The 23,169-nt window shown below is 43.8% G+C and overlaps 1 protein-coding gene and 1 long non-coding RNA gene across 2 annotated transcripts; both read right to left on the minus strand.

The window, feature by feature from the left end:
* Positions 1-6,564: 6,564 nt before the first annotated feature.
* Positions 6,565-7,135, minus strand: LOC121747908. Its single transcript, XR_006039370.1, has 2 exons — positions 6,958-7,135; positions 6,565-6,841 (listed from the first exon to the last, which is right to left on the minus strand). It is a non-coding gene; the product is annotated as an uncharacterized LOC121747908 (long non-coding RNA).
* A 14,323-nt stretch (positions 7,136-21,458) lies between these two features.
* On the minus strand, positions 21,459-22,744 carry LOC121749329 (protein FAR1-RELATED SEQUENCE 4-like). The gene is made up of 2 exons (XM_042143908.1): positions 22,129-22,744; positions 21,459-21,871 (listed from the first exon to the last, which is right to left on the minus strand). Exons 1-2 carry the CDS (start codon positions 22,742-22,744, stop codon positions 21,459-21,461), a joined length of 1,029 nt encoding a protein of 342 aa, XP_041999842.1.
* Between the last annotated feature and the right edge of the window lie 425 nt (positions 22,745-23,169).

A 23,169-nucleotide genomic window follows, 5' to 3' on the forward strand; every position in this document is an offset into this window, starting at 1 on the left:
CAACATCTCCTTCCACCACCTACTCTCCTCAGCATGTGGCTTTGACCGCTACTCTTCTCCAACAAATGTTGGAATTTGACGATCCCAAGTTGCAGGAGGAGGTTCACCAAAGGGTGACCCCTCAGAAGAGGTTGAAGGCAGGAAAGATGCTTCTCCAGCCGTCCCTGGACAAGATTGAGATGAAGGAGAGGTTCACCGCCTACATTGCCGGCATCGGATTTGAATGGTTGCTAGAGGTCGATGAGACCCCTGTGCCGGAGGACCTGGCCAAGGAGTTTTTCACATCCTTTCGATTCACCGGAAGCTCAGACCTGAACGACAGAAGTGTCTCCTTTAGGGTCTTTGGCCAGGACTAGCTGATGAGTCTAAACGAATTCTCCATCCGGATGAGCCTCTACAAAGAACGCCAGGTGGCTGACGGGGTCTTGGTTGGGCGCGACATCAGTCTCCCTCAAAGGAAACCCAAGCTTGATCAACAGGTCATCTGGAAGGCCATATGCAACGGGCGTGCCCCTACCTTTGTAGCCTCTGAATCCAGAGGTCATCGCATTGCTGATCCTACCCTCCGCCTGGCCCAGATCTACCTAGCCTGTAATCTCCTCGGACAATGCAATACGCTGTCAATCATTACCATGTCCGAACTCTACTTTATGTGGAGTATGAGAGAGTAGAGGTAAGGTCCACCTGGGATTCTGGTTGGCATATGTCATCAATCAAATCGCTACCCGCGTTGGCCGCCATCTTAACGTCTGCCACCTCCTCGGAGCCTATTTGAGGAGAAACTGGATTGTGGAGTGTGCCGGACGTCCCATCCTTTGCCCCAGTCCTGAATTGTTTAACCTTGTTTTCTTTGTTAGAACTCAGGTACTGTAGAAAACGCAAGGAGGGGGCTTTCAATTATATGCAGCTGGCCGGCGTGAGCAACAGAGAAGCCAACCCAGAAGGAGGACAAGGCTGGAGGAGACCTCAGCAACCTTTACCGAAGGAGAAAATGACGATACACATCAGGCGCCCACTCCGAGGATGGAGTGAGAGGAGGCTGCAAGTGCTGACGACGCATGGAAGCTCCGAATGGAGCAGAGTTGATGCATCTGATGGAGAATTCAAGTACTCAACTGGTCCTGCTGGCCAGGTTGTTGGAAACCACCCACGACCAAACCCATGCCAGGCAACCATCACCTCCCTCTACAAGCTCTCCTCCAACTCGGCGCCCATCATCCTCCAGGCAACCCTCAGCATCTCCCAGTCAGCCCCCCAAGAAGCATTGAGTACAACCCCCCCCCCCCCCCCCCCGATCTCTACTCATTTCAAGTTCCAAAACAATTTTCTTTTTTATTCATTTTTGGTATGTATAACAGATATTCTGCTCCAAATCACACTTAGACCTATGTTGGGTCTAAGTGTGAGAAGTATGCATGCCTGTTTTTTGCTATCTGTTTTGTCTACCTGTCTATCTTTGTTTTTGTTTGTTGTTTTTCGTTTTTGGTATGTATAACTGATATTTTGCTATCTGTTTTGTCTACCTGTCTATCTTTGTTTTTGTTTGTTGTTTTTCATTTTTGGTATGTATAACTGAGAAGAGGGGTCAAAGAGATAAAATATTTCAAAGGGATAGCAATAGAATAGTCGAAATAAAAGGGTAGCCGGGTTGATCAAGTTAGGCGACCGGGTTGATCAAGTTATAAAAAAAATTACGAGAAAAGTTGAGAAAAAAAGCGGGCAGGAAAAAGTTGTAACATGACCCGGAAAGTCGGAAGTTAGGAAATAAGCCAAAAATTTAAAAAGGCTAATGATCGATTTTTGACCAAAGTAAGTATCCAGTAGAAAACTAAATATCCCAACTTGATCCAGCAAGTCTAGTCAGATCTTTGATCCTTTGACTCATTAGATTTTCTTTTTATAGTTTAAAATTTTGAATTTTTCAACTTAGCACCCCTAGGACCCTACCCTAATGCACTACTACCCTTAAGCCCCATTACACCCGAAACAAAGACCTTAAGGAACTATCTTGTGCAGTCCGATTCGAGGTATTAAATTTGTGGCAATACCGAGTGAACAATCCTAACATCTCTGGTGAGAAATGAGTGACTGAGTGAATCAACGGTGGTTTAAAATTGAGCAGTCTTTACAAACTGACACCTTGATCAAGCAAACGCAAAAGAGAAGACACATAATCAACGGTGGTGAGAAATGAACGTTAGTAATGAAGTAAATATGGTCTTTTATTGAAACACAGTAATAATACAAGAAGTTAACTGCGTTAAACGTCAAGCGGTTGTAATGAACTTGTTACTTCATTCAAATAGGTTATTACTTCATTCATTCATCTAAGTTATTACTTTAAGGGATTCTTGAGCATATGAGGAAGCGTGATCACTACTTCATTCATATGTGCATTTACTTCATTCGACAAGTATACCACTTCATCACAATAAAATTTTACTTTATTGAACTTCAATTGGGTTATTACTTCAGTCCATTACCTTATTAAATGAGGTTATAACTTCATCAACATTGACATACATCATAAGAATTGAACCGTGTTGTATGCATAGTTTGCGAAAAATTATATTTGTAATGAACTAAATAAAGTACTTGATGAAGTTATAACCACATTTAATGAAGTAATTAACCACTGAAATGAAGTATCAAATTATTCATTCCAGTATCGTACTTCATTCATGTTGTTATTTACTTCATTCCAGTTGTTTATTACGTCACTACACTTTGAATTTGAATCTATTTAAAATTTTGGCACACATTAAATCAAATAGACTATATGAAGTGTTTTATTAATGAAGTATTTATTCTTTATTATGATGTATTCGTATGCTAAGACTGAACCTGCCTATTAATCATCCTTGTATGTTCAATACTTCAATGTCATAGTTTATTACTTAATTCCACTAGTTTATTACTTCATTCTAGTAATTTATCGTCATCCAGTTTGATTGAGAAGAATTTCTGGTGGAAATCGTCGGTGTAGATTGAAGGAATTTTGGGGAGTAGAGAAGAACAGTTGGAGAACTGTGTTGTATGTATAGTTTGCGAAGAATTAATATTGTAATGAACTAAATAACGAACTTGATGAAGTTATAACCTCAAATAATGAAGTGATATGAACATAATGGTATTATATGCATAGTTTGTGAAGAATTATAATTTTAATGAACTAAATAACACACTTGATGGAGTAATAACATCAAGTAATGAAGTAATATGAATTGAACCGTATTGTATGCATAGTTTGCGAAAAATTATATTTGTAATGAACTAAATAACGTACTTGATGAAGTTATAACCACATGTAATGAAGTAATTAACCACTGAAATGAAGTATCAAAACTATTGGAATGAAGTAACAAATTACAAACAAATAAATGTATCAATATATTGTCAGAAAACAAATAAATGAAGTAATAAATTACAAACTAATAGATGAAGTGATGGAACTATCTGAATTAAGTGATAACTTGGCTAAATGAAGTAATATATAATGAATGAGTAATATTAGAAATGAAAAGAATCAAATGACTATTAATATTGACGTATGACATATTATACTAATAAATTAAAAAATACCAGAGCATAACTTATTTCCAGTAGGTATTACTTCATTTTAGTAGGTGTTTACTTCATTCCAATAGGTTTATTACTTCAATCCAGTACGTAATATATTGAAGATGAATATATTTTTACTTCATTCTAGTACGTTTGTACTAAATTCAAGTAAGTGTATTACTTCATTCCATCCATTACGTAATAAATTGGAAATGAACATGTTTTTACTTTATTTTGGTAGGTTTATTACTTCATTCAAATGTGTCATTACTTAATTCAAATAGGATTTTAGTTCATTCCAATAGGTTTTCACATAATTCAACACATGTTTCTTTCAAATTCATTGAACAAGGTTTTTTATTTTATTCACTATAAATAATAGTACAATTTATTACAGTGGGTTTATTACTTCATTCTAAAAAGTTAATACTTCATTATACTAGGTTTTTACTTCATCCAGTAGGACTCCAAATTCTTCTACAAATACTTCGTTTCAAATGCCGTGAGAGTGACGGCAGCACATCCCTCTACCCTTGCACTTTCCGTGACAGCACCTCCTCCGCCTCCGACGATTACACCGCCTTTGTTAAATCCTACGCTAGGCTACTCGACGAAGCACTAGACGCACACGCATTCATTTATACCAATGGAGACGATGCGGATAAATTGACGAGCACGATTGAAGTTATGCCTCAGGTTCAGAGTCTGATCGATCGCGCCATAGGCTGCTGACCGGTTGGTGCGGCTTCGAGAAGCTTCCTGGTGCGGTCGGCGATGAAGCACTTGATCCACGATAGTATCTGCTGGTACGCGGCGGAGATGGATAAGGTTTTGGAGAATCTGATCCGGATGCCCTACCGGAGCTGCGTCGAAGGGGCCGTGCAGGCGGAGGAGCTCTCAAGATTTCATGATTGGTGCAAGGGGATGGGATACTGTGGATCGTATGAGTATCCTTACATTGATCGGATTCCGGCTATCCAGATCCGTCGTCAAGCGGCGGCGAAGATGAAGAGATGGAGCCATTGATAAAGTGTGAGGATGATCAGGAGATTGGCGAAAGATTATACAAATTCACATGACGGCGCTAAAGGGTGACAGCCGTGAGAGTGACGGCAACACATGCCGTCTCACGCCGGCGACGGCAGCGGTACCGCGAAGGAGGGCCAAATGCTTTGAGGACGACGACTTATGGGGATTTCAATTTTGTTTAGAGAGAGAGAGATGGATGGATGAGAGATTTAGACGGAGGAAATAAGAGAAGATGAGATGGGGTAGGAGATGAGCTCATATATGTTTTGACCGAAATACCCCTGCATTGAAGTAAATTGTCTACCTAATGAAGGAGCGAAATTAATATAGCATTGTCTAATCTCATCCATTAAACCCTAGATCTAAGGGCCCTAATTTGGTCTCTAGTTCGGTCTTTAAGAGTGGATTTGTGAATAATGAGACTCTATATATATATATATATATATATATATATATATATATATATATATATATATATATATATATATATATATATATAGGGTAGTGATAATATACAAACTCCCTAAGCTACAAACTATGCAAACTATAATCTCATCCGGTAAGTATATCAAATCGACGGTTCTAATTTATGGTCTGTAAAAATGTCAACAGAGCTTATAAAAGATGTCACTAAGGGTTATTTTTGGGACCAAAATTATAATCCGAAAACAGAAAATCCGATTAGATTAAGGAATCCCAATAATATCGGCTGTTAACCTCCCCTCTCATTTATCACGTCCTCCCCTCTCTGTACTCCACGCAGTTTCACACCAATTAAGCCTGTTCAACGCACCTCTCCAATTTCCTCCATTGCAACGCTTCGTCTCTGTACTCCACGCAGTCGTCGTTTGCCAAGCTTCGTGCTGACATGAGTTCTGGGGGGCGAGCGGGTCAAGCGGCTGGTGCTTCGGCCGGAGGTGAGGTTTCCATTGAAAACCCCAATTTTCAACAGCGGTGAAATTTTGAAGCAATTGGGTTTTTGTAGCTTTATTCAGTCAATTGAATGCGCCGCTCGTTTTGTATAGATAAAAAATCGATATACGGAGCTATGTTGACATCCTATCGCCGTAGGCTGTATGAATCGTGCTTGAATGTCAATGATAGACATTCAAGGCTATTTTTTAAGTGCAATTAACCACAGTAACCCCTTGTAATTGACATGCAGGGTCCATTTATGTTCGTTCTATTGAGAAATAAAAAACCCCACACAGATTTTTGGGTTGTAGTTTGTTGTTTTGTTTGATTTTTAAAAAATCAACGCGAATCACCCAGCAAACCACCGCCCTATTATGTTTTTCTTGTGTTACAAGGTTGGTTTTGAAATTACAATGCTGTGTAATTTTTCATATTATTTTGAATTTAATTGTTGCTGACATTGAACTTGTGGTGACATTGTTAGTAGCTGCTGTTGACACTAAAATTATGTATATTCTATGTTGTTGACACTGAAATTCTTTCAAGGTTCTCTGAAATTATGTCTGTTCTATGTTGGAGGCATTGAAATTCTTTCAATGTTGTTGACATTTACAAAATCTGCCTTTGACGTTGAAATTATATTTTGGTTGGCATTTAAATAATAGGCTGGTAACTATTTCACCTGGAATGTGAAGGTTGAATCATAAGGCAGGTTTTGATAATGATGCTTTATATTAATCTTCATTGCCTATATGATGAAATTAACGCTAACAGTACAGCTGTCCAATGAATCGAGGATGACCTGGGTCTACTTGTAAGTACACAAGTTGACACTATATTGAATCCTTGATGTTTTAAATGACTCTTCATTGCCTATATAATGACATTTACGCTAACATTACAGCTAGCCAATAAATCAATGATGACATGATATAGCTTACATTTTCCCTTGCCTTGTATGCAGCGGAATTTTCTTGGCTACTATCTCGAGTCAAAAGGACTGTAATAGCCGAGACTTAGATTTCTCGGGAATTATGAAATAAAATACTAGAACTTTTATTGACGAATGAAAGAGTATTTTTATTTCTTGAATAAGGGTACAAGTACAACTTCAGAAATTTCAAAGCCACCAAATTTCAAGTGTTTGGAATTAAATACACACCAATAAACTTTTACATGTTAAGAAAAAGAGAGAATTTCAAATAGAAACCCTATCTCTTTACAAATGAAACTACTAGCTTCGGGCCCTTCTTCTAGCATGGTTTCGGCCCAGTTTCCGATGGCCCGTTGGGCTGAACAGACGAGACAGCAACCGAGAAGAGTCAGCCTCTTGTCCCTGCCAGAAAACAACAAGATAAACAAGAGGTTACATAAGACACTAAAGCTTTTAGTTGGCAAAGTAAGCAAGGATAAGGAACAAACCTACTTTGAGCTTTGAAGACCAAAACTTACCGAAAAAAAAAGAAAGGTAAGAGGTTGCTTTATCCCTGCACTCCACGGCTCACACCAGCCAAACGAGCAGCCACCAAGCACGGCAGTTCGGCACCGAGTTCGGCAGTTCGCCACCAAGCACGGCAGTTCGGCACCGAGCTCGGCAGTTCGCCACCAAGCACGGCAGTTCGGCACCGAGTTCGGCAGTTCGCCACCAAGCACGGCAGTTCGGCACCGAGCTCGGCAGTTCGGCACCAACCTCGGCAACTCCGTGATCTGGAGAGAAAGATCAAAACATGAAGAAGAGCTCGGCTGTTATGACAACTCGTTTCAACAGCCGTTAGATCTCCTCAATCGTTTACAGAGACAACAAGAGAAGTGTATTAAGAAAGGGAAGGGGAAACAATACCTTGCAGAAATGTGAGTGAGTGTTGGACTGAAAGAAGCAAACTCCAGCCAGCAGGCTCCCCTCCAGCTAATACTCTGCAAAGCTGCAGGTAACAGCCCTTGCTTTCCCTACCCAAACCGGTTATAGTCCGGAAATCAGCCCCACAGTGCCACCTCTAGTGTGCACCTGCAAAAGAAGACAAAATTCATGAATGAATCAGAGTACAAGGCAGCACAAAACACCAAAATCAGTTAAAGAATGCTGCAAGGTCAGCCAAGTACCTCAGTCATTGTGCAGCTTTCAGTTACAAGCTGTGCATAAATATGCCAATCTCCTCCTCAGTTCCATCCCCCACCACACAACAAACTAGTTACTAAACGGAGCAGCAAGCGGAGGAGCAAGAGAGGTCAAGACCAAGGAAGGGAGTAGCTTAGCAAGTTCAGCGGAGTTACAAGGGAAAGGTAACACCCATCAGCTTAAATCTCAAGTTTAATGGCATCATTCGAGCATGATAGAAACAAAACATGGAAACGATTTATGATAACATGAGAATCTGAGAAATCAGTAAACCTCCCTTGCACATACCCCAGCCTCATTAGGATGCATGTCTAGGGTAGTGTAGCACTTTTGAGACTGGAGGAAAGGAACCATGGAATGGTGTCTTCCACACAGAATCAGTCACATAGAAGCACAACCACATTGCTTTTCAAACGCGAACTAGGACTAGACTATGACAAGAGAAAGAAGATAACTAGTAGGAACTTAGCTTCGGCGAGGCGACTGCCTGATTAAACGGCGCACTGCTACGAGGGTCTCCGCAGCGGCAGAACCGCCGTCTGCGTGTCACCCCTAAGCCGAGGGGTCCAGCGTCGCCGAAGGGAGGAAGATGGAGGCGACGGCAGCGTGGACCGAGGGATGCCGCTGAAGGACGGAGAATACGACGTCTTCCCTCCACGGGTGACCCCTCCGTGAACAAAACGTCGTCAAGATTGCCCGTACAAGGTTATGCCTCAAAGGGGGAAGAGATGGTGGGTAGTGGGTCGCCGGTTAGACAGCGACGAGTCCTCCACCTCCCCAGGTTTCCGAATTTTAGACCCCTTCTTGCCGAGTAGGAGACAGAGGGTGGGAGCGGTCGTGCGATGCGGAGAGGAACGGAATAGAAATGGGCTGACTCCGGTTCCTCACACGCCGGCGAGGAGCGCTGAAGGTGGCGGGGTGCGAAATCGCCGAGAGGAAGGAGAGAAAGGGGGCTAGGGTTCCTCATTTTCAATTTGGGGATTTTTGAGAAATGAGAGAGAGATAGTGACGATGGTTGGTGAAGGGGGTATTTGGGCCTTTTCCACTATTCATCACTTGGGCCTGGAATTAATTAAGCTGGGCCAGATTAAATGAGAAGAAGAAAAGAATTGGGCCAATTAGTTAAGCTGGACCGAAAATGCTTAATGAAATAATACCTTGGCCCAGATTAAGTAAACTCCTTGCTGGACTTAAGAAATTAGTTCTCGGTTTAATACTTTTAGTGAAGAGCCTCTTTTCAAGTATAATGGAAATTATTTCCTAAGCCACGGAAGAAAAGAACTTATAAGCCGTGAGTGAAATAAAGGCCAGTGAATAATTAAGGCGGACTATAATAGTCACAGAAAGTATTTCTTAAATACTTAAGATAATCCGAGAATTCTAATACCGAACGGGTCAGCCGGTTACAGAACAAATTAAATCACCGATTTAAAGATTTAAGACTTCTAATTTTAGAAGGCAGAAATTAAAATAATAAGCACACGCTTAGGCATGCATTCATGCAAGATTTTTGAGGTCTAATTTAAATATATTAATTTTGTAAAGGAACGTCGTCGTTCGACGCATAATCTCAGAACAGGGGAAAGCACCTATTTTGCAAGAGTTAAGCAATTGAGGTGTGGGCTTCTTTCCTTTTTATTTACAGAACTCTATGAGAATAAGTGTGAACGTTTGAATGAATTGTCATGCCATGTTTTATTTTGTGATTGCCATTCATGGTTAAAACGAATTCGGGTCCCAGTAGGTCAGTAAATCCTACTCGGACTAGTGTACACATAGGGACCGTGAGCTAGCGCAAGGTTGGCCGGTTCGTGGGTCGTGAGCTAGCGCCAGGTTGGCCGACCCAGTGATCGTGGAATGTGGCCACATTCCCGATTCACACAGCTTGACATGGTATATCATCAGAAAGTTAAAAGACTGCAGTCTATTTCAGAAAGAAATAACAGATTTTAGTGACCGGGACTTGTTTTCAGAAAAACCCCGCGTTCACTCAGCTTGGCAGACAATTAAAAGAAAAACAGTTTTCGGCATAAGCCACTGAGTATATCAAGTACTCAGCCCTGCATATTGTTTTCCTAAATGTGCAGGTTGATCGATCGAGGCAGAGGAGGTGTTGGGACTGAAGATGAAATAAAAGAAGGGTAGCTAGTGTAGTATGTCTCCATACATGTTATACTTGTCTTGGAACTCTTCCGCTGCATAGACCTAGCTTTGTCTCAGTAAAGACAATGTCCCCCTTTTCACTCTGATGTAATAATTTGCTATTTTGATGACTTTTAGACAGTATTTCCTTAATTTCAGTAATTATGATGATGTGTTGAGACCGTTTAGAATTTTTAGTCGCGAAATAGCTGCGCTTTCTTTGACTAGGAAGTTGTGGTCGTGACAGAGTGGTATCAGAGCACTTTTCTTTCGCTCTGACCCAAGAACCTTCTTTCTAAGCCTCAGTCCAGAACAGTAGCACTAGGCTAGAAAGTGAACAGAATGATCAGTACAAGATCCCAACACCTCAGCTCGACACGATCAACTGCACCAGAAACAGGGGTCGACGCCCGCTCGTCCAGAAAAGAGAATTCTGAAGAAAGAAAATATTTTTTTCATTTTGAGAAAGAAAATGAAATTTTCTAAGTTTTTCCAGAAAAAGAAAATAATTTTCACAGCCCTCATGGGAACGAAAATGTTTATTTGAAATGCTTGCAAGATGCAACGTGATAGCTGATACTTTGCATGAGATATGCTTACTGTATCTGTGTTTTATGAGCTTGACATGAATGTATAGATGTCATGGGGACTATGTATGTGAACCTAGAGTGCTTTAGAGAAGTACCTTAGGTGAGACATGCAGAATCAAGTATTAGCAGAATGAGAACTTGTTACCGCCTTCCACGGCGACGAGACCAACTGAACTCATCAGTTAGGGAGAACCCCTAATTCCACAGAATTTCAAAAAAAAAAAAAAAAAAAAAAAAATCAATCAACAACGAACCAGAAAGTATCGTTGCAATATCAATAGACAGCAAAGAAAGGAAGTCCATTCCTTTGAGCATACAGATAGTACATATATAGATATATGTGTATACCAGCCGGTTATGAGACATAGCCACAGACAAATCTAGTACGACCTCTTCGAGAGACAACGACTCAGTTCATACCATCTTTTACAGCTTTTCGCATACTTGTATATGCATACTTTCAGTTACGAGCCGTTTTGAGGGCTTTTCTTCTTTTATGTAGAGATGGCACGACAGCGTTTTACCCACCGACGCCCACTCCGGACAGGTGCTGATCCAGATGCGGTGGTACGTTACTACAGGACGTACCGGCGTTGCCACGGGGACACTCTCGCCGAATTCGTCGCCCATTATGGTAAGCTATGGGAGGAGGCGAATTGGCATGGGGTGAAACCCTACGAGGGCATCATGAGACTGGTGGAGTTGTTCCCACCGGAGTGGCAGGGGTGGATGGCAACCACAGCCCAGTTGTACACTTCTTCGCGGCCTCCGACCTATGAGCCGATAGGAGACATGCCGGGCTTCTTGAGTGCAGTCTCGGCAGGGTGTTTCCACTTTGGGAACGGGCCCCCGCCAGACATGCAGGCCCCGGGGAGTGAGCGGTTCCGTAGCCTGCCACCTTTGGCCCTGATGCGGGCGGCAGACGGGGTATTTGAGGAGGGACAGTCGTCCCGAGTTCCCGGCCGTCGCAGGAGTAGGGCAGAGATAGGAGATGTGTCGGAGTCCAGCGACGAGTTTGAGCCGATGGAGAGTGGCACAGGAGGTGGAGAGAGCAACGAGGATCCAGAGGAGGAGGATCCAGAGGAGGAGGATCCAGAGGAGGAGGATCCAGAGGAGGAGGATCCAGAGGAGGAGGATCCCGAGGAGGACATAGTAGGGGACGATGATGATGACGAGGAGCCGCAGATTGGCAGTCTCACGGACCAGATAGTGGGGGTCAACCCTCCACAGCCCCTCGAGCCACCACCAGAGATTCCTCCACCACCCATGGAGCCATTTCCCGAGGAGTTGGAGCAGCCCCTCCACCCAATAGATGAGGCGTTCTACAAGGGGCTATACTACTACGCCAAGCATGTGGACAAGGATTTCGTCTCCGACCTCGACGTACCAGTGGCGCCTTGCATGGCCCCAGAGATCCCGCAGCCGGTCGTCGCCTCCGAGGGCGAGGAGGAGGTATGGTCACCACTTGAGATGCCCTTCCCAGGGACGAGCCACGGCGACCCGGTATGGATCAGCAGCGACTCGGAGTAGGGCTCGGTCAGACGGGTCATAGCCGTGCTAGCGTAGTAGATTAGTTTCCTTTCTTTTGTAGAACTTCGATGATGTCATATGTAAAAGATATTAAGACCTCGCGAGAGGCAATTTTCCACTCTATGATGAATGCATATGACGTTGCACAAATTATGGCTCCTATTGATTTATTTTAAGTATATGCATGAAAGAAAATGCATAAGATATGAAATGAATCCTAAAGAGATACACACTTTGTTATTGAAGAAAGTGAATAACTAGTACTAACATCACTTTATAAACAGAATGCCTCCCAGAAGACAGGCAGGCAGACCAAGAAGGTACGCGCAAGTACCAGGGAATGTACCCCGGAGAAATCAAGCTGGGGAAGCAGGTGCACAACCGCCACCTCCTCCACCACCGCCTCCTGCAGTGCCGGAGAGGCGAGTGGAAGAAACATTTCTCAAACAGAATCCACATGTCTTCAACGGTTTGGGGAATCCTGCTGCAGCAGAGACCTGGGTACGTGCGATCGAGCGCATCTTTGATTTTCTTCGGTGCACCGACAGAGAGCGACTCTCATGTGTGAAGTTTCAGCTGGTTGAGTCCGCCGACTTCTGGTGGGAAGCTAGGCGAAAGGTTATGACTCGCGAACAGTTGGAGCACCTGACCTGGGAGGAGTTTAAGAATGAGCTGTACGGCATGTACATCCCCAAGAGCTACCGCAAGGCCAAAGAGGTGGAGTTTTACAGTTTGAAACAGGGAAAGATGACAGTGACCGAGTACGATAGGTTATTCTGTGACATGTCACGCTATGCGCCTGAACTAGTAGACACGGACGAGAAAATGGCCGAAAAGTTTTGTACTGGCCTGAGATCGGAAATAAGAATGGCTCTGGCCAGTCATGGAGGTCTGTCTTATGTCGAGTCATTGGGCCGGGCCCTGGACATTGAGGCAGCTATGCCCAAAGAGAGGCCGACGACACATGTCACCACTGCTCCACCGCCGCCACAGCAGCGGTTCCCTCGAGAAAAGAGGAAATGGGAAGGAGACCGAGTCCCGACTGATGCTAAGCAACCACAGTTTGCCCCTAAGCCACAGCAGAACCGTTGGTACCAAACTGCCCCGACTCCAGCTGCGGAGCGCGGAGCCCAGGCACCTCTATGTGCGAGATGCTCGAAGAGACATGACGGCGAGTGTAAGGCCGGGACTGGTGGATGTTTCCACTGCGGGCAGAAGGGACATTTTGCCAGAAACTGCCCGAGCAAGGCGACTGGAACGGGAGGACAGCGTCCGCAACTGCGGGCACTCCAGGTTGAACCAAGGAGAGAGAAGGCGATGCTCCCTGCACCACTTCCTCAGCGACAGCTACGCCCGAGACTTCCCCCACAGGCAAGAGCCTTCGCACTGCAGCAGAAGCAGGCCAGGGCCGAGGAAGGGAAACGGGAGCAAGGCAATTTGGCAGGTATGGGAACTCTCCTCAACGTACCAATCGCCCTTTTGTTTGATACCGGTGCATCACACTCCTTTATATCAACATCTTGTGTGGATACTTTGAACTTGCCTACGGACGTGATGGAACATAGTATGAGGGTGTCCTCACCCGTAGGAGGCCTGATAGATATCACACGAACGTGCTCAAACATAAAATTTTCCATGGGAAACCTGAACCTAGTAGCTCATAACTTACATGTGATGTTGATGTGGAGCGTCGACATTATACTAGGAATGGATTGGTTAGCCGAGAACTACGCCACAATCCGTTGTAAGGAGAGACAGATAGCGCTACAATACCCTGGGACAGAACCCGTAATGTTTCATGGGATCTCCATGAGGAAACGAAAATCGATTATTTCTGCCCTGCAAGCAACAACCATGATGAGGAAAGGATGCCCTGCATACCTCGTCTTTTTGAACGAAGAAGAGAAAAAGGACAAGAAAATTGAGGACGTGGCAATAGTACGAGAATATCCTGATGTATTCCCAGAAAAGCTACCAGGCTTGCCACCAAACAGGCAATTGGAGTTCAGCATCGATCTGGAACCAGGATCAGCTCCAATATCAAAGGCGCCTTACAGAATGGCACCAAGGGAGTTAGAGGAACTCAAAATGCAATTACAGGAACTACTAGACCTGGGCTTCATTCGACCCAGTGTGTCGCCGTGGGGCGCACCAGTACTTTTTGTAAAGAAGAAAGATGGCACCTTAAGGATGTGTATCGACTATCGAGAGCTGAACAAAATAACCCTCAAGAACAAGTATCCTTTACCGAGAATCGACGACCTCTTCGATCAGCTGCAAGGAGCTGGAGTGTTCTCGAAGATGGATTTGAGATCGGGTTATCACCAGTTGAGAGTTCGACAAGACGATATACCAAAGACTGCGTTCCGCACCAGATATGGCCATTATGAATTTACGGTAATGCCTTTTGGGCTTACCAATGCTCCAGCTGTGTTCATGGACCTAATGAACCGCGTGTTCCACCCGTACCTGGACAAGTTCGTTCTGGTCTTCATAGATGATGTGCTCATCTATTCGAAGAACAAAAAGGAACACGAGGAACATTTGAGAACCACCTTGGAAACGTTAAGAGCCGAGAAACTCTATGCTAAGTTCAGCAAGTGTGAGTTCTGGCTCAATGAAGTGAATTTCCTTGGACACATAGTGACAGCAGAAGGGATCCGAGTAGACCCCGCTAAAGTTGAAGCCGTGCAACGTTGGCAGTCACCAGCAACGCCCAATGAAATTCGAAGTTTCCTAGGACTGGCAGGATACTACCGAAGATTCATTGAGGGGTTTTCTAAAATAGCAAGGCCGATGACTCAACAACTCAAGAAAGGAGTTAAAGTCAACTGGACCCCAGAATGTGAAGCAAGTTTCCAATTGCTTAAGGAAAAGTTGACCACAGCGCCGGTGCTAGCCGTACCAGAGACGGGAGTCGACTATGTGGTGTATACAGATGCATCGAAGGTCGGACTCGGGTGCGTGCTGATGCAGAGGGGTAAGGTGATAGCATATGCGTCACGCCAATTGAGGCCGCACGAGTTGAACTATCCGACGCACGATCTGGAATTAGCAGCAGTGGTCTATGCGCTGAAGATTTGGAGACATCACCTCTACGGAGTTCGGTGTGAGATCTTCACAGATCATAAGAGTCTCAAATACTTTTTCGAACAGAAAGATCTGAATATGAGACAGCGCAGATGGCTGGAACTAGTCAAGGACTACGACTGTGGTATAAACTACCACCCAGGCAAAGCCAATGTAGTAGCAGATGCTTTGAGCAGAAAGACAGCGCCTCAAGCAGCTGTTTTCCTCACACAAGAGGAAGAGCTTATCCGGGAATTCGCCAAGATGCGGCTGGAAATAGTAAGAGCCCCGGAGACAGTGGACAGCAGAATATCCACCTTGGTCATAGAACCAGATTTAAGAGCCAGAATTGTGGAAGCCCAGAGAGACGATGACGCTCTAGAAAAGATCCGTCTCAGAGTAAGGACGGGAAAAGGGGAATACTACCACGAAGAGGCGGATAATGCTCTCACTTTCAAAGGGAGATTATGCGTACCCAATAAGGAGACACTCAGAAATGAGATCATGAGTGAAGCTCATGAGACACCCTATACTGCCCATCCTGGAAGTACGAAGATGTATCAGGACTTGAAGAAGCAATTTTGGTGGGATGGCATGAAGAGAAGCATAGCGTCATTTGTGGAAAAATGCCTGGCTTGTCAGCAAGTGAAAGCTTTGCATCAACGACCCTATGGAAAGTTGCAGCCTCTCGAGATTCCAGAATGGAAATGGGAGCATATAGCAATGGATTTTGTGACAGGATTGCCAAAATCACGACGGGGAAACACGGCCATCTGGGTTGTAATCGATCGCCTCACCAAAAGTGCTCATTTCATACCAATTCGTATCACATACGGTTCAGACAAGTTGGCACAGATTTACGTGCGAGAGATCGTACGTTTACATGGTGTCCCAGTAACGATCACCTCAGATCGAGATTCAAAATTTACTTCTAGATTTTGGATAAGCCTACAGCGAGAGTTAGGCACTCAGCTGAATTTCAGCACAGCGTTCCATCCACAGACGGACGGACAGTCCGAAAGGACGATCCAGACATTGGAAGATATGTTAAGAGCTGTAGTGCTCGACCGTGGAGTGAGCTGGGAGTCAGTACTTCCACTTATAGAGTTCGCCTACAATAACAGTTACCAGGCAACTATTGACATGGCTCCATACGAGGCATTATATGGGAAAAAGTGCAGATCACCACTTTACTGGGATGAAGTTGGTGAGAGAAGGATTCTCGGACCGGACTCGGTAGAGGAAATGATAGAAATTGTCCGACAAATCCGAGGGAGAATCAAGGAAGCTCAAGATAGACAGAAATCCTATGCAGATGCTCGCAGAACGGATTTACAGTTCAAGACAGGAGACAAGGTCTTTCTGAAAATATCCCCATCGAAAGGGATAACCAGATTTGGCGTCAAGGGCAAGCTGAAACCGCGTTTTATCGGACCTTATGAGATCCTAGAAACAGTCGGCCCTGTGGCGTACAGATTAGCGCTCCCGCCAAGTTTCGGGAATGTTCACAATGTGTTTCATGTATCACAGTTGAGAAAGTACGTGTTTGACCCCAAACACATAGTGCACCAAGAAGAAATGGTGTTAGAACCAGATTTGAGCTATGAAGAAAAGCCAGAAGCAATTCTGGACAGAAAAGTTAAAGAGTTGAGAAATAAGAATATTGTAACAGTGAAAGTCCTATGGAAGCATCACGGCCGCGAGGAGGCGACGTGGGAGCTCGAGGACCAGATGAAAGAGAAGTACCCACAGCTTTTTACCTAACTGAGACAAAATTTCGGGACGAAATTTTTGTTAAGGGGGGTAGAATGTAATAGCCGAGACTTAGATTTCTCGGGAATTATGAAATAAAATACTAGAACTTTTATTGACGAATGAAAGAGTATTTTTATTTCTTGAATAAGGGTACAAGTACAACTTCAGAAATTTCAAAGCCACCAAATTTCAAGTGTTTGGAATTAAATACACACCAATAAACTTTTACATGTTAAGAAAAAGAGAGAATTTCAAATAGAAACCCTATCTCTTTACAAATGAAACTACTAGCTTCGGGCCCTTCTTCTAGCATGGTTTCGGCCCAGTTTCTGATGGCCCGTTGGGCTGAACAGACGAGACAGCAACCGAGAAGAGTCAGCCTCTTGTCCCTGCCAGAAAACAACAAGATAAACAAGAGGTTACATAAGACACTAAAGCTTTTAGTTGGCAAAGTAAGCAAGGATAAGGAACAAACCTACTTTGAGCTTTGAAGACCAAAACTTACCGAAAAAAAAAGAAAGGTAAGAGGTTGCTTTATCCCTGCACTCCACGGCTCACACCAGCCAAACGAGCAGCCACCAAGCACGGCAGTTCGGCACCGAGTTCGGCAGTTCGCCACCAAGCACGGCAGTTCGGCACCGAGCTCGGCAGTTCGCCACCAAGCACGGCAGTTCGGCACCGAGTTCGGCAGTTCGCCACCAAGCACGGCAGTTCGGCACCGAGCTCGGCAGTTCGGCACCAAGCTCGGCAACTCCGTGATCTGGAGAGAAAGATCAAAACATGAAGAAGAGCTCGGCTGTTATGACAACTCGTTTCAACAGCCGTTAGATCTCCTCAATCGTTTACAGAGACAACAAGAGAAGTGTATTAAAAAAGGGAAGGGGAAACAATACCTTGCAGAAATGTGAGTGAGTCTTGGACCGAAAGAAGCAAACTCCAGCCAGCGGGCTCCCCTCCAGCTAATACTCTGCAAAGCTGCAGGTAACAGCCCTTGCTTTCCCTACCCAAACCGGTTATAGTCCGGAAATCAGCCCCACAGTGCCACCTCTAGTGTGCACCTGCAAAAGAAGACAAAATTCATGAATGAATCAGAGTACAAGGCAGCACAAAACACCAAAATCAGTTAAAGAATGCTGCAAGGTCAGCCAAGTACCTCAGTCATTGTGCAGCTTTCAGTTACAAGCTGTGCATAAATATGCCAATCTCCTCCTCAGTTCCATCCCCCACCACACAACAAACTAGTTACTAAACGGAGCAGCAAGCGGAGGAGCAAGAGAGGTCAAGACCAAGGAAGGGAGTAGCTTAGCAAGTTCAGCGGAGTTACAAGGGAAAGGTAACACCCATCAGCTTAAATCTCAAGTTTAATGGCATCATTCGAGCATGATAGAAACAAAACATGGAAACGATTTATGATAACATGAGAATCTGAGAAATCAGTAAACCTCCCTTGCACATACCCCAGCCTCATTAGGATGCATGTCTAGGGTAGTGTAGCACTTTTGAGACTGGAGGAAAGGAACCATGGAATGGTGTCTTCCACACAGAATCAGTCACATAGAAGCACAACCACATTGCTTTTCAAACGCGAACTAGGACTAGACTATGACAAGAGAAAGAAGATAACTAGTAGGAACTTAGCTTCGGCGAGGCGACTGCCTGATTAAACGGCGCACTGCTACGAGGGTCTCCGCAGCGGCAGAACCGCCGTCTGCGTGTCACCCCTAAGCCGAGGGGTCCAGCGTCGCCGAAGGGAGGAAGATGGAGGCGACGGCAGCGTGGACCGAGGGATGCCGCTGAAGGACGGAGAATACGACGTCTTCCCTCCACGGGTGACCCCTCCGCGAACAAAACGTCGTCAAGATTGCCCGTACAAGGTTATGCCTCAAAGGGGGAAGAGATGGTGGGTAGTGGGTCGCCGGTTAGACAGCGACGAGTCCTCCACCTCCCCAGGTTTCCGAATTTTAGACCCCTTCTTGCCAAGTAGGAGACAGAGGGTGGGAGCGGTCGTGCGATGCGGAGAGGAACGGAATAGAAATGGGCTGACTCCGGTTCCTCACACGCCGGCGAGGAGCGCTGAAGGTGGCGGGGTGCGAAATCGCCGAGAGGAAGGAGAGAAAGGGGGCTAGGGTTCCTCATTTTCAATTTGGGGATTTTTGAGAAATGAGAGAGAGATAGTGACGATGGTTGGTGAAGGGGGTATTTGGGCCTTTTCCACTATTCATCACTTGGGCCTGGAATTAATTAAGCTGGGCCAGATTAAATGAGAAGAAGAAAAGAATTGGGCCAATTAGTTAAGCTGGACCGAAAATGCTTAATGAAATAATACCTTGGCCCAGATTAAGTAAACTCCTTGCTGGACTTAAGAAATTAGTTCTCGGTTTAATACTTTTAGTGAAGAGCCTCTTTTCAAATATAATGGAAATTATTTCCTAAGCCACGGAAGAAAAGAACTTATAAGCCGTGAGTGAAATAAAGGCCAGTGAATAATTAAGGCGGACTATAATAGTCACAGAAAGTATTTCTTAAATACTTAAGATAATCCGAGAATTCTAATACCGAACGGGTCAGCCGGTTACAGAACAAATTAAATCACCGATTTAAAGATTTAAGACTTCTAATTTTAGAAGGCAGAAATTAAAATAATAAGCACACGCTTAGGCATGCATTCATGCAAGATTTTTGAGGTCTAATTTAAATATATTAATTTTGTAAAGGAACGTCGTCGTTCGACGCATAATCTCAGAACAGGGGAAAGCACCTATTTTGCAAGAGTTAAGCAATTGAGGTGTGGGCTTCTTTCCTTTTTATTTACAGAACTCTATGAGAATAAGTGTGAACGTTTGAATGAATTGTCATGCCATGTTTTATTTTGTGATTGCCATTCATGGTTAAAACGAATTCGGGTCCCAGTAGGTCAGTAAATCCTACTCGGACTAGTGTACACATAGGGACCGTGAGCTAGCGCAAGGTTGGCCGGTTCGTGGGTCGTGAGCTAGCGCCAGGTTGGCCGACCCAGTGATCGTGGAATGTGGCCACATTCCCGATTCACACAGCTTGACATGGTATATCATCAGAAAGTTAAAAGACTGCAGTCTATTTCAGAAAGAAATAACAGATTTTAGTGACCGGGACTTGTTTTCAGAAAAACCCCGCGTTCACTCAGCTTGGCAGACAATTAAAAGAAAAACAGTTTTCGGCATAAGCCACTGAGTATATCAAGTACTCAGCCCTGCATATTGTTTTCCTAAATGTGCAGGTTGATCGATCGAGGCAGAGGAGGTGTTGGGACTGAAGATGAAATAAAAGAAGGGTAGCTAGTGTAGTATGTCTCCATACATGTTATACTTGTCTTGGAACTCTTCCGCTGCATAGACCTAGCTTTGTCTCAGTAAAGACAATGTCCCCCTTTTCACTCTGATGTAATAATTTGCTATTTTGATGACTTTTAGACAGTATTTCCTTAATTTCAGTAATTATGATGATGTGTTGAGACCGTTTAGAATTTTTAGTCGCGAAATAGCTGCGCTTTCTTTGACTAGGAAGTTGTGGTCGTGACAAGGACTGAACGCAATGTGTGAGGTAATAATGAAAGAGCAAAGAACCCGACTGCTGGACTTGCCCTGGAAGACACCCCAGGCCACTAATGACTCGGCAGTATTCCTGATGAGGCACATGGAGTCCTACAAAGGTAACCCTGACAATTTAAAGGCTATTGGTCTTCATGGTGCTAGTGTGAGGATTCTGCAGATTTTGAGGGGGAGGTATTGCAAGAACATGCTCCTTGCACCGTTCAACAGTGCCAAAGAAAGGTTCTTGTCATACATGAGTCATTACATCAACGTGACGCCCACTTTCAGAACAGATTTTGCTAGGCAAGTGAATGGAATGTTGAACAAGGCTCCCAGTAACGAGCAATGCAATCAGCCTGCCAGGAAGAGAAGCAAGATGAAATGAGTTTATTTGAAGTTGATGATCTTTGTTTTCAATTGTTTATGGTAGTTTTTGGATTTTGACGTTTAGAACTTTTGGCTTGATAACTCGTCGTTTTGTTAATTGAATTACCAACATTAGGAAGTTGTTTGAACTGAAGCAAGTTCGTATTGATATTCTCTCCATTTTGATTCGTCCTATGTGGAACTTTCATAATGACATGGTGTTTCTGGTGTTGATAATGTTACAAAACAGAATAACCTTGGTGACATTTGTTAATGTTGCAGCTATAATTGGTCTACCTATTGACCTTCTGTCTTGAGGGGTTGAGAAAGGGAAAAAATCCCTCTTGAGAAAAGGTTAGAGAAACAACATATTAAAATAATATGTTGTCATTGCTGACATTTATTAACCCTATAGACATTTGAAGTTGTTGTAGACAGTGCTTCACTTGGTCACAGATATTGACATTCGGTGGAGGGTATGATTATAGGAAGAAAACCTTGAAGAATTTAATCCCAGGCAAACTACATAAGTCAAAAATATGTTGACATAGGGTGTTTACAAAAATTAAGAAAAACACGACATTGCATAAGTTGGTGATAGTGTAGAATTTTCTATTACTTTTCTTATACATTCTATCACAACTTGCTTTTAATTACTACTATCATACCAGCAGTACGATATACACTAGTAAACCACTGCCCAGTGCATCATTTAAGTAGAAGATAACGTAAATGGGAAAAAACACAACCACGTCCAACTTAACTCTTTCACTGTAAGATGTTCTTTGCAAGAGTACGGAAAGTAAGTAAAAAATCCTACATTTTAGATTTTCCTTTCTCCCTACCACAATTCCTTGCATCGTGATGGCCCATTTCTCGACACTTTGCACATCGCCTCTTAGGTTTATTCTGTAGTATGATGGCCTTCTCAGTTGCTGACGCAATTCGCTTTCCAGAACTGCTGCCAGATCCCTTTGTACTCACTACATCGGGAGGGTGCACGTTAACAACACTCGGTCGAGATGCCCCGTACAGACCCTCAATCCTCTGTGCTTTATCCATGGAAGACCATGAAGGTACTGTACCCCCAAAGAGTTTTTGACTAAGTTCTTCCATTCCGTCGAATAATGCAACAATGTCATCGTCATTGCTCTGTGCTCGTTGGACTAAGCGAAAGTATAGTGAATGCAGTTTGGCTGTTACAACTCGCTTGCGATCAATTAGTGAAACTGCAGCAACATTATGTCAGTACCGTGTCAACATGGTGACATAATACAAAAGCAACTAATTGAAAAAAAAAATCAGGATAAATACAGACATTCGGATGACGATGCTTCCTCACTAGGATCGCAATGGATCGATTTCAAGAATGGCGTCTTCAGCCACCTTGTACCTATATACGTATCTGGTATTTCCTTCACGTCGTGGTTTTTGAACAACCAATAAATGTGGCAACATAATATTCCACGCCGCAAAAATAACTTACAATCACAGTGGTACGATTCGGTGCCAACTTCGTGGCGGACAACAACTTTATTTCGAAGGTTGTCCGTTATTGTATAAATCTCAGTATTATCTTCCATCTCGAAGTGAGTCATTCTGCAACGTTGATGAGCCTCGACGATCTCATTTTGAACTTGCTGAAAGATGCGATTTGTATAAATATATGCTGCGTGGTTCTCAAATAAGAGCTCCGTTGAGAGGAAGGGGACTTTTGTAGCATCAACGAAATCTAGCCTTTCTGATAGGTTACGTTGAGCATCTAACGCGCTGTTGTAGTGCATCACAAAGTCAGCAAGATTGAAGTGGGGTTTTGTGTACCTTTTGAAAAAGCTGTTCTCGGACTCAGAGAATGATGTTGTCTTCAACAGCGACCCCATTGGGAAATCCCTAAAATATGCTGGAATCCAATACTCTCGTTGTGTGAACATATTTGTGAACCAGGATTCATTTTGTAAACCATATTGGTCCATAATGGTCAGCCAAGTTTCTTCGAATTCCTCTGGCTCCAACAATTCAGACCATATACAAGAGTCCAAATCCTTCTTCAACTCTTCGTTGGCAAGTATTCTTTTGGGTACCTTTTCAGGAAGCTTCATCATGATGTGCCACATGCACCACCGATGCCTAGTACTAGTTAGCACACGTTCTATGGCAAGTTTCATCCCCTAATCCTGGTCAGTTATTATCAACTTGGGCGCGAACCCCATACATTCTACAAACTCACTAAGCAACCAAGAGAATGAGTCGGCTCCCTCATTTGAAACGAACCCGACACCAAACGTAACAGGGCATCCGTGGTTGTCTTTTCCAGTGAATGGCCCAAACACCATGCAATACCTATTCAACGAGTATTGCAAGCATTGAGAGTGAGTAAAATGAAATCCAACAGCTCAACACATCACCTGAATTTAGAGCATTATAAACAAACAAAGAAAATGTCAGACACAATGTACACGTGCGATTACCTGTTTGTTGAGTACGTAGTATCAAAGGATACAATGTCACCGAACATCTTGTAGTTCTG

The sequence above is a fragment of the Salvia splendens genome, chromosome 9 (assembly GCF_004379255.2).
Source record: "Salvia splendens isolate huo1 chromosome 9, SspV2, whole genome shotgun sequence".
Classification (NCBI taxonomy): Eukaryota; Viridiplantae; Streptophyta; class Magnoliopsida; order Lamiales; family Lamiaceae; genus Salvia; species Salvia splendens.